Source organism: Gossypium raimondii, chromosome 3 (genome assembly GCF_025698545.1).
Source record: "Gossypium raimondii isolate GPD5lz chromosome 3, ASM2569854v1, whole genome shotgun sequence".
Taxonomy (NCBI): domain Eukaryota; kingdom Viridiplantae; phylum Streptophyta; class Magnoliopsida; order Malvales; family Malvaceae; genus Gossypium; species Gossypium raimondii.
The window spans coordinates 9258094-9270583 of NC_068567.1; the positions used below are offsets into that span (position 1 = coordinate 9258094).

At 32.5% G+C, this 12490-nt stretch overlaps 2 protein-coding genes across 2 annotated transcripts; one reads left to right on the top strand and one right to left on the bottom strand.

Annotated features, from left to right (window-relative positions):
- Positions 1-241: 241 nt before the first annotated feature.
- Positions 242-2774, top strand: LOC105797059 (L-type lectin-domain containing receptor kinase S.6). The gene has a single exon (XM_012626990.2). The coding sequence runs from the start codon at positions 485-487 to the stop codon at positions 2531-2533; it is 2049 nt and encodes a 682-aa protein (XP_012482444.1). The 5' UTR covers positions 242-484; the 3' UTR covers positions 2534-2774.
- On the bottom strand, positions 2727-5478 carry LOC105797062 (15-cis-zeta-carotene isomerase, chloroplastic). Its single transcript, XM_012626992.2, has 4 exons — positions 4981-5478; positions 3930-4076; positions 3566-3775; positions 2727-3229 (listed from the first exon to the last, which is right to left on the bottom strand). The coding sequence occupies exons 1-4, from the start codon at positions 5386-5388 to the stop codon at positions 2894-2896; spliced, it is 1101 nt and encodes a 366-aa protein (XP_012482446.1). The 5' UTR covers positions 5389-5478; the 3' UTR covers positions 2727-2893.
- Positions 5479-12490: the final 7012 nt, after the last annotated feature.

Below are 12490 nucleotides of genomic sequence, written 5' to 3' on the forward strand. Positions count from 1 at the left end.
CAAACACCTTAGCTGCGCAAGAGAAGCTTTCTATTGAAGGCTTGCGATGATTGGATGGTGGATTTAAACCTAATATGTTATTCATGAGAAGGTAAACATTAAGGATGATGAAGCATACATCTGCATTTTGTATGATGTCTAAAATCTTATTTATTTTTTATAAATACAATTTTAGATACTTTTTCATTGAATGCCTCATAGTTTATATTTATTTATTTTAATAAATAAGTTTATATGGGGATAAAAAATTGAGGATGATAATATGTTTATAATTCACTGTGGCTTTTAACTGCTGCGTTTCACCTCCCTTTGCTCTCATTCTGTCCTGGATTCCCGATGGTTAAAGTTGTAGACAAACAAGATTCATCAACAAACACAAACAACATGGAAGATCAACCAACCAACAAGTCTCCTTTTCCCCACTACTTTATTCCAAGATTTCACACTGTTTATCTCAAGAACTGATCACCATTTTCTTTTCACAATGCTACTTTCTTGTCTGTTTCTCTTCTGGGTCAACCTTTTTTCCCTCTTCAACTTCACTTTCCCTCTCCTCCCACCTAATAATATCACCCTCTACGATGGCGCTTTCTTTAGTACCGATGGTATTTGCCTCACTCAAGAAACCACCTGTCTCCCATCTTCTTCACCTTCCCACATCGGACGAGCTCTTTACGCTTACCCCATCCGTTTCATTGATCTCCGTACCAGAGACAACGCCTCCTTCACATGTCGTTTCTCTTTCTCCATCATCCCAAACCCCGTTTGTCCTTTCGGGGACGGCATCGTTTTCTTGGTCACTTCCCGACCCGATTCTTTCAGCTTCTTCAATGGCTACATGGGACTGCCACAACTTGATGACTTGAGCTCTCAAGATCCTTACTTTGCTGTGGAGTTCGATACCAGTTTCAACCCTTCACTTGGTGACATCAATGGTAATCATGTTGGTGTTGATGTTAACTCCATTGTTTCTTTGGCTGCAGTTGATGTTTTGTCAAAAGGGTTTGATCTTAAAAGAGGGAAAAAGATAACAGCTTGGATTGAGTATGGGGATTCAGCCAAGTTGGTTCAGATATGGCTTAGTTATTCATCAAGTAAGCCTCCAAGTCCTCTTCTTGTTGCCCAGATAGACCTTTCCAGGCAATTCAAGGAATATATGCATGTTGGTTTCTCTGCTTCTAATGGACTAGGTTCATCAATGCACCTTGTTGATCATTGGCAGTTCAAAACATTCACCACTTATAACAATCCAATGGATTCAGTTGAGCTTGGCTATTGTTCCATGTGCTTTCCAGAGGATTCATCTAACACTAGCTCTCAGATTTATGGTACTCATAAAAGAGGTTTCAAGATTGGGAACATGGCACTTCTATTCGGATCCTTGGTTGTCTCGGTTGTCATTATAATAGTAGTTCCGGTCCTTTGTTTCGTTGCAGTGAGGAAAGAGAGAAGTGGTGGCAGAAGAAGCAAAAGAGAACAAACTAGAGTTGAAATGACTAATGTTCCAACAAGATGGTCACTTGCAGAGATCAAATTAGCTACAATGGGGTTTCATAGGAACAGAATTGTTGGTGAAGGTGCTTCAGCAGTTGTTTATAGAGGGTCTGTCCCTTCTGGTGGGGCTGTTGCAGTCAAGCGGTTCGATCAGTCCAACCGAAAAGCGTTCACTCATAATCCGTTTACCACCGAGTTTGCCGCTATGGCGGGTTGCTTAAAGCACAAGAACTTGGTTCAGCTCCAAGGGTGGTGCTGTGAGGGATCTGAGTTAGTGTTGATCTATGAGTTTCTGGCCAATGGAAGCCTTGACAGACTCCTCCATAGAAACACAGATTCATCAACTTTCCTCTCATGGAGCTTAAGATTAAAGGTAGTTCTAGGCGTAGCTTCTGCTCTTACATTCCTACATGAAGAATGTCAAAGGCAGATTATACATAGAGATGTAAAAAGCTGCAACATAATGCTTGATGATGAATTCAATGCCAAGCTTGGGGATTTCGGTTTAGCTGAAGTTTATGAGCACAATTGTGGTTCAAGAGAAGCTACAATACCAGCAGGAACTATAGGATACCTCGCACCTGAGTATGTTTATTGTGGTATTCCAACAGTGAAAACCGACGTTTACAGCTTTGGCGTGGTGGTGCTTGAGGTGGCCACTGGGAAGAGGCCTGTGGATGATGATAAAACAGTGCTTGTTGACTGGGTTTGGGACCTATGGGCGCAAAAGAAACTACTTGAGGCTGCTGATTCAAGACTTTCAGGGAGGTTTATTGTCTCAGAGATGGAGAGGATGCTTGTTGTCGGACTTTACTGTGTTCATCCCAACCATGAAAAACGACCCACAGTGAAAGAAGCTGCCAGGATTCTCAGAGGTGAAGCACCACTTCCGGTTTTGCCATCGACGAGACCAACAGTGAGGATCAAATCAAATCTGTGTAAATACAGTGAAAATATTTTGAACATCGGTAGAGATAACAGTCCTAATGGCGATGATGCTGGGTGGTTGACGCCTAAGAGCCATTTTAGCAAAGCTTAGCTTAGGAGGGGTGGGGGGGGGGGGACTATATGAATGCATATGCAGGAAACATGTTGTACCTCGAATAACAATATATGTAAAGCTTTAAATTTTGACAGAACTTTGATGCGTCATTTTTCCTTTTTAATTTCTCCCCTTCAGGTCTTTGTATAATTGTGATGATGTTCTAATCTATGATTTTAGGGTTTGCTCATGAAACAACTGCGGTAAGTTATTTGATGGCATCTAATAAGTATCATTTACAGATTTGCAAATTACAACAAAGCATACATGCTTTTACCTATGTATCCATGATCTCAACTTCAATATGCCAGTTTTGTCTGTCTTTATATACAATTTCGTTTAATAAAGCCTGTTGCGCTACCAATGGAGCCGGAAACTAGCTGCCTGCATTACCGGATGCAGAAAATATGCACCTAGTGTCATTGCAGTGATAGCCAAATAGGGCAATCGAATGAATTCTTTGTAGTAATCTTTGGGCAATTTTTGGCGGCCATCGAGGATTGCTGCAAAAGGGATGATGCTTGTTCGCTTCTTTACAACTTCAAAAGCCTCCCCATGTCGTACAGCTAGTCTCCTATCACCATTCCATACGCCAAATAGATGATGTCCGATCAAACCAACGGAGGCTGCAACAGCTACAGAGTTTCCAATCCAAATTGTGTGGGCCAAGCACCAGATTACCTGCCCTACCATCTGAAAAGAGAGGAAAATTACAACGGGTATACAATATGGCAATATCGAAGAAGGAACAGAAAGTGTTCTATGAGAAGATTCCTGAAAATGGTAAACAAACAAATTATTCTATTTCGTATGGAAATGACGTGCTTTAAGCTGGGGCCCGGGGGGGGGGGGAGTATACGTATTCCAGTTCAAGAGTATGTTCTACGATGGTGCACCACCTCTTCAGTTATCTATTTGCAGGAATATGGCAAATAGCCTTAAACATCAGTTTGATATTCATGACACAAAATGACTACGAAGATCCAACACACAAAAATGGACGTTAATGCCAAGATAATAGTGGTGAACCTGTGGATGCCGGGTGATTCTCATGATGCCAGTTTCCCACAGATGCACTTTCGGCTGGTCAACAGCTGCTACCTCTAATAGATTAAAGGTAGAAGGATATAGGAAAAAGAAGGAAATAAAATTCGAGAGCCAAACAAGTTGATGGACTCCAGGACCATTTTGAAGCTGCCATAACTGCACTCCATTATACCTGTGGTTGATGAAGTACACCTGCAATGCAATCACAAAAAGTCAAAGCCAGAATGAACTCTACCATGCCCTTGAGAGGCCATGAATTTCAAACTAAAGCCACAAGACATCATGTCCCACAAAATCAACTCTAGATGAGAGTGCCATCATCCAGTGTAATAAATTTCGAACTCACAACTGTGCTAACAGCCAACGGAAGGGATACGCCAGCAAATAGAACACGGTATGCACGTTTTCCCAAGATCTTCTCGCCCATGTCCCGAAAGCTAGCCAAGCCACTATGGACAGTGGCAAATATGAGAATGAGGGCCAACATTACAATCTGCCAAAGAAGGTTTTGAGAATAAAATAGTGATTATCAAAGCCCTATTAAAGAAAATAACACAAATGACAACAATAAAGCATGAAGCCGTTGATGGTTAATGACATAAAACAACTGTGTAACTTATGAGCTCACTCCAAGAACACTGTGAGGTAAAAAGCTAATTCCACAGAAAAACGAGTAAATCCTTTGTACAAGGTAGATATGAAACCAAAAACTAATATCAATAACAGCGCAAGGAATCACTCATTAGCATTTGTAATGGAAAAAGAGATTCCATAATTCAAAAGAGATTCCATAATCACTCATGAGCAGAAATTAGTTGGTTGAATGTATCCTATAAACGAACAGGGGAGAGTTGAAGCAGTCCAGGTCATTTGGTCAATGGCAAAAGTTAACTTTTGGTACATAATTTAAGAAAATCTATCCGACTAGTGGACTGCTAAAGTGTTGAAACTATCTGAATTGTTGATACACGAACGAGTTCCGGCAGATAGAATTGCATCTGTATCACTTCAAACACTCAGATGCATCTTAAATTTTGTATTTTTACTTCAACAAGTAAAGGTGACAAACCGACATTTCATCACAGATAGAGACCTTCAAGACCAGCACCAATTGTTTTAGAGCTCTAGTTGTTGGACAAACATTCTTCAGTATATTTGTCATGTGTCTATGAAGTATGAACTACTTTAAATAAGAAAATTCAATAAGATATTTACTTAAATGAAGTTTTCGCAAGCTTAATTGAACTCAAATATTCACTTAAATAATTAAAATATGAATTGAACTCAAATATCAGTATAAACAATATAATTGAATTACATGTTTTGATGGAACAAGGCAAGGGCATAAATTTGGGAAATAATTATCCAAAACCAGAAGTAGATAAAGAAAAGCTGACCTCATGGCTGTCGGAGAGGGTCGAAACAGCATCAATAAAAGCTTTTCCAAAACCAGTAGAATTATCAATCCAGATAACATCAAGAACAAAAAGAACAACACCCAAAATAATAGTAAAATAAACCCAAGAAACAATGTTTTGGGTCCCCAAATCGAAGGCGGCAGAGTCTTCACCGACCAAAGGAAGGGGCTCGTCTGAGGAGGCATCGGTTTCCCCAAGGGAAGCTGGGGCAATCAATCGGAATCTGCAAGAATCTGAGTGGGAAAAATGGGGTTTAAGGAAGGTGGAATTGAGGGGGGATTTGGGTAGGGAGTGACTGGAGATGGGTTGAAGAGGGTGGTGTTTATGGGGGAGGATGGGTTTGGGTGGACGGAACAAGGAGTTGGCTACAACAAGACAAGTTGCCATTTTTACACGAGAAAGAGCTTGGAAGTCGATGGGGTTACTCAAAATGTCAACTCCCAGTGGACCAAACCTAACGGAAGATTATTCTTGAAAATCTATATCAAATTTTTTTTCTCAACGATAGGATGTATTAGTTAAATTATTTTAATTAAAAATCATGGCATTTTACCAATAAAATACAATAATATTAATATATATATGTTATAATTTTAAAAGGTTGATAGTTGATATTAGAAATAAAATAAAATAAAATTCTTCACCAAATAATTATCCATTCACTAAAATTGAGGTACCCATTTATGATAATGTAAAATGAAAAATAATTAATTGCACCATATATTTTAAATTATGTTTTTTTATTTTAAACTGATCTTTAAATTTCAAAATAATTTAATTATATATCTAAATTATTAAGGTTATATTAATCAAGTCCTTTTGTTATTAAAATATTAATTTAACCATTCAATGGCACGTTAAATCTTACATGACATACTTTAAAATAAAAATTTTAAAAAATATAAAACATTGTCATATAACTTTTAAAAGAAAAACTAAAATAAAAAAGAAGAAGGAGAAAGTAAACGATAAAACTTCGTAAAAGTTTTGAAAACCTTAAAATTAATATTTTACAACATCAATTTTAAAATATTAATTTTTCTTTAAATGTTTCATTTTAAATTATGTCACATAAGATTTTATATGTGATTTAATAGTTAAATTAATGAGTTTAGTAAAGAAAGGACATGATTGGACTAACATTGATAGTTTGAGATGTAATTAAAAGTTATAAAGTTTTGTGGACCAATTTAGAATGAGAATCATAGTTTAGGGATGTCTAGTGCAATTAGCTCTAAAAAATACCTAATAGAATTAATTCCAAATTTAAATTAATCCAAAAATAGATGAAAATATTATTTACTGTGATTAATAGTAGGGTTTAAATTTATTTTTTTGGTATTCTTCATATTTGTTTTATGGTCCATGTTTAGGGTTTACGGTTGCTCCTTCCAATAATGTCGTCTCCAAAATACGAGCATTTATCTCCCATTAAGAATACAGTCTATTTTACCATTACACTCAATAGTTATAATATAACTCGTCGACCAAATTTACATCAAAACCTTACTTTCGATAAAATATAAACACACATTACCTACTATAGATGTGCAAGAAGAAGGGCAAAAGAGGGGTTAATATATAGATTTTGTAATGCCTCGGTAATCTTGGTATTGAAAATTTGTGACATTCCAGTCTAATTACCGCAAGGTTTAAAGACTAGATTGAATGAAAATAGAACTTGAGGAGCAAAACTGAAAATCTAGGTGATCAGTACTGATATCAGACCGTGGGTGTCGACTTCGCCATTAAATCGTGGGAATCGGTACCTTCGGGTAGAAAAATCACATTAAATCCATTTATTACAATAGGGTGAAGGTTTGAAACAATATTTAAGTCAAAAGATTCGAAATTTATTAACTTTAAAATTAGGGTATTGTATTAATAAAAGTTTATTTCTGAACTTATTTACAAAAATGAGCCATTTTTAAAAATAATTACAGGTATGAATCGAAAATTCAAAAATACGTTGTGGACATATTTTTAGGGAATAACAATACTTATACGTCAACGCTTTTTTTATTGTGTCAGGCAAAAGCGCATTGACGTGGATGAACTTTTGCCGGTGCTTAGACTAAAATTTCAAAAATGTCATTTTTTTTAAATATTACAAAAATAAACTAATTTTTTGAAAATTTACAAAAATAAGCCTTTATAAAGACCCAAAATGGTAACACCTTTTTTTTTTGCCACAACTTAACGTGAAAATAAAACTTACAAAATAGATCTTTATATAAACCCAAAGTCTCATTTTCCTTGTTTTCTTAAGCAATGTAGGATGTGCGATATGTGTATATATAGATTCATGAATAGGTTTGCAGCTTGTTTTTAGACAATGTGAGACTCCTTCCTCTTTTAATTTTCTCATATTATAAAATTATCTTTTGAGATATTTAATCTTGTTGCATTTTAAAATTGTTAGCATATACAAAGGACCATTAAAAAAGAGAACAAATTGCACATATGACACCTGTACATGCAGTAATCTTCTATTCAATTTTAAATGTTTGAAGTTAATATCCATGCAATTCTAATTTTTAAAATAATTTTCTATTATTTCAATTTAGAAGTTATACTTTTAATTTTTTATTATTTATTTTATTTTATGTTATGTTATGTTATGAATGTTTGATTAATAAATAAATGGTGAGTATTCAGATTCAAGATTCAGATAGTATTTTTTTGTAATATTAAAAATTGATATCTCTTTTTTAAATATTTTACTATACTCATTAATTTTTAATCCTAATTTTAATTTAATTTTCATTACCTAATGAATGTTGATAAATTTATTTCAGATATATTTTGACTAGATAGATAATCTATTTAAACATAGTACATAATTATGTTAAATAAGTTTTTTATGGAAATGTATAATATACATAAAATATAATAACTATTTTTCATATTTTTATATCTAGATTAAATTACATTAGTAGTCATTTAACTATGATTTTTGGCTATCGAATTAGAAAAACTTACAAATGATCACTCAACTATTAGTAATTTTTTGGTCACCCAATTATTTTAAATTTTGAGGTATGTAACAAAAAAAAAAGAAGAAGACAAATTTGAATAGTTGAATAACAATTTTGTAACTTTTCATAAATGATGATTAAAAAACATAATTAAAGGACTATTTTATAACATTTTATAATTAAGTGATAAAAATTACCTTAAATACATAAGATTAGACAACTTCATAATCAATTTTTATTTTACATATGTATAAAATTATTTATATGTAAATTAATTTTGTTTCAATATAACTTTCATTCATTTGAAAAGAAAACAAATGTATATGAATCGATTCATTAATAGTTTCATACCTACACATTATATTGATTGTTTGCATCAAATTGTAGTGTTCACTAAATAAATCTATATAATCTTTTAGTGAATATCTAATAATATTGGTATTGAAGTATATAAAATGAAATTGCTTAAGGAAAAAAAACAAATGCAACAAAATAAGATTGCATTAATGTCAAATACTATATAATCTTCCACACATCCTCCAAATACCTTTATTTCAAACCCATTTGGGAATCTTCAAACAAGAAGAGACAAACTTATTATAAAATATAAAAAAAGTTAAACTCTATAAGTAAAAAATATAAAATATAGTGTAATCTTTAATCTTATGTTAGTTAAAAGAGGAAGGAATCCCGCATTGTTTAAGAACAAGTTACAAACTTATTCATGAATCTATATATACATATATCTCACATCCCACATTGTTTAAAAAAAATAAGGGAAATGAGACTTTTTGGGTCTATGTAAAGATCTGTTTTATAAGTTTTATTTCCACATTAATTGGTGGTACATAAAAAAAATAGAGCTGCCATGTTGGGTCTTTATAAAGGCTTATTTTCGTAAATTTTTAAAAAATTAGTCTATTTTGTAATATTTTAAAAAAATGACTTTTTTTGAAAATTTAGTCCGAGCATGTCCATGTCAGCGCGCTTTTGCCCGACACAAGGAAAAAAAGTATCGACATGGAAGTGTTTTTTTGGGTTATCCCCTGGTACAGTGCCCCTAAAATTATTCTAAGCCTACTATTTCACGTTATTTTCTTCCTCTCTTCACATTGTTCATTAAGATTCTTTTCCCTATTAAAAGAATTGTTAATTCATGTTTCCAACCAAATACAATTGATTTAGAAGCATTAGAAATGAAAACCTTCGTCTTTTCTTAAACATAATTTTTCGAAAATCACAGGTTAAGGGAGAAATCCAAATTTTTTTTGGTAAGTTTGGAATTTTAATGCAGTTTTATATTAGTTTCCAATATTTGAAAAAAAATCTGTCAAACAATAGAATTTTTTTTTACACAGATTCATTCAAACACCATAAAATATTAGATTTTCCAAAAATTATTTTCAGTCCTAAGTTCGTTCTGGTGTCACATCAATGCTTCGATTAGATTTCCGAACTGAGTTTAAAGTGTTATAATATTAAACTTTAAACTTGACAACTTTTGTTTTAAATTGATACTTGAACTTTTTTATTCATATTAATAACTGAGTTGACAATAATTATTTTTTGAAAAAATGAGTGATGTAATTGAAGAAGGCCACAGATAAGGTAAATTACTCATTAGTTATTCTAAAAGATTAAAAAAATTAAAAAAATTCAAATAAATTAAAATTAAAAATTTTGAAAATTTAACTTTTCTAAAAAAAATTATAAAATTAGAAATTTATATAATTTAAAAATAAAAAATAAATCAAAAAAATTGATCTGTATTAATTTAACTAGAGATGTTTACAAACTGAGTTGAGTTGAGGTTCGGTTCTTACAAAAAAAAAGATTCGAGCTTAAGCTCGACTTGACCCAACCCGTCCAAATGATACAAGTGGGTTGGGTCCACTCAGTTGAGCAGGTTACCCGATCCATGAATACCTCTAGACTAAATGTTAACCAATTAATTTTATTGATATTTTTTTTGTAATTTTCTAAAAATTTAACCAAAATTTCTATTTGTACGTATCAATTATATATATTCAATTATTTGAATTTTTACAATATATATTTTAGATTTTTAAAATTTTAAATTCTTTTTGAGATTTTAAGCTTTTTCTAATTTTTTTAATAATTAAAGAGTAATTAACTTGGTGCCCTGCATTTATCTACATGTTAGCCATAGATACCAATTTGTATAATCATTGCGAACCTTAGGTACTAAATAAAAAATTTCACGTACTAATTTAAAAAAAAGTGTCAAATTCTAATGCTAATAGATATGTTAAGCCGGAAACAAATGAAAAAAAAATGTAATTTTGCTTTTGTGGGTTTATTTATATTTATAATATCATATATTATTATATAAATTTGTAAATGTTAGTTTATTATTTATTACTTAATTTGTGAAAGATTATTTATTATGTATTATATATGTATATCAATGTTGTTTGAACTGGACTAGACGAGCTGGTCGGATTTGGAATTGATTGGGGTATCGGTCTGGAGAGGGGTTTCGAACCAGTTGACCCGAGAAACAGTATAGACTAGTTGAACTGACTTTTTGGATTTTTGATAAATTTTAATCAAACCAATTGGACCGACCGAACTGACAAACCAGTGGATTGATTGGTTCGACCACCGATTTGATTTAAAAAATATTGATGTATATCATGTTTAAGTTGTTACATTTAGGGTTAACGACATGGATGGCCCTATTACTTTGGGTTTTGTTCTAATGTGGTACCTAAAGTTTTAACATTTCCAATTAAGTACCTATACCATTAACCAATGTAGTAGCTAACCCTAACGGCGTCAAGATTTTTGCTGATGTGGCTTATTGCCTAATCAGAGCAACCACGTGTCAAGTAGTTGACCTTTGACCACATTCCCAATGTTTTTTTCTGTAATTTTACCTTTTTCTTTTATATTCCTTAAAAAATCAAAATTATAAAAAAAGGAAAACATAATTTCTCTTTTTAAATGTTGAGCATCCTGACTTGATAGAAAAGAAAATTTCCTTTCTCTCTTCGATTGGTGAAAATGATGAACCCTAGCTCCTCTTGTTGGGATCTAGTGTCCTTTGTGTAATATTTTCGTCTATATATATTTGTATTTTTCAAACAAGTTGGTTTAATAAAATATCCAACAGTTTCATTAATATCTTCAATATTGTCCTCAACAGTTTTTGCACACAAAGTAAAATAAAAAGTAAATATTGGTTCACTAATTATCTAACGTTTAACTAATATTAAGCGGTATTACGTGGTCGAATCGTAATACGAAAAGATGATTTATATTAGTAGCTAATCTAAACACGTCCTTAGTCTAATCATAATTAAGCAAATTGATTATAGGAATAATATGTTGCCTATCAAAGTCCAATTGGGGAGATACCTTGTCTTGGGTATCAGGGTAGATGGCTTCCAGAAGATAGAGACATAGATGTAATTGACTAGATTGACAATATATCAGATAAGACTCAAGTAGAATAGATCCTGGATTCATTAATGGATTTATTCACTTGTGATGTCAATAGTGTGACATACCTTAATCCTAAGTGGATGATGAACTATGTATGAGTGACTTATATACTTTGATGTAAATGAAAGTTTGAGTTCAAATAGATAAGGAACTAAAAGCTGGTGCATTGGGTATATGACTTCTGCATGATGTAGATCATTCCACAACAGTGGAATTCATAGCTCAATAAAGGGTAAATGATATCCCCTCATCAACATTGCATGACAGATACAAAGTAATGTGACCACATGTCACTTTCTCAGTGATAAATGGTTTAATTACTATTTGATAATAATTGACTTTTCATGGAGGAAGATGTAATGGTTATTATGAGATAAAATAGAATTATATTGAGAGAATGAAATTATCTTAAAGAGATTAAGGATATCCTATGAGGGTAACACACTTATGACAAGGTCATTGGATGAACACTTATTAAGTAGCTTTCGTAATGGTATATACTAAGGGAGAGCTCAATCATGATACTTTAGTGGAATAACTTCATGACTAAATAATGTTGTATTAATAGGCAATAAGCCGGGACTTAATTACAAATTATTTTAGCCCTAATTATATATGTTTAATTGGTCCCTCCACTAGCTCGACATAACCAGAAACAAATTGCATGTAAGAACCAATACTATGGAATGAATGAAAAAGATGAAGTAAGAGAAATAGATCGCATGTATTGTCACAACTTGTTTTCAGTGGTACCGAAAATAGTGGTTTTAGAACCTCATTTTTTGATGATCGAGTCAGTAAATGTTATTATTAATTTTTATGAGTTTATATTAAGGTTATATTGAGTTTTGGTCCGATGATTTTGTTGATTGAATGATTAATTAAGGTACAAGAACTAAATCGTAAAAGTGGTAAAAGTTCTATCACCATGAATTTTTGTGTAAAATAGGAACCAATTGAATAATTAGACTAATGTTTGTGTATGTTAGTGAGTAAGGATGTTATCATCCATAATTAATAGGCTAAAGTATGCTTAATTAGTT

Excerpts from the sequence above, each read along its gene's own strand:
- LOC105797059 (XM_012626990.2), top strand. The coding sequence starts at position 485 with ATGCTACTTTCTTGTCTGTTTCTCTTCTGGGTCAACCTTTTTTCCCTC.
- LOC105797062 (XM_012626992.2), bottom strand. The coding sequence starts at position 5,388 with ATGGCAACTTGTCTTGTTGTAGCCAACTCCTTGTTCCGTCCACCCAAA. Across the intron at positions 4,077-4,980 it reads CCCTCTCCGACAGCCATGAG|ATTGTAATGTTGGCCCTCAT; the intron begins GTCAGCTTTTCT and ends CTTCTTTGGCAG. Across the intron at positions 3,776-3,929 it reads CGTTGGCTGTTAGCACAGTT|GTGTACTTCATCAACCACAG; the intron begins GTGAGTTCGAAA and ends ATTGCATTGCAG.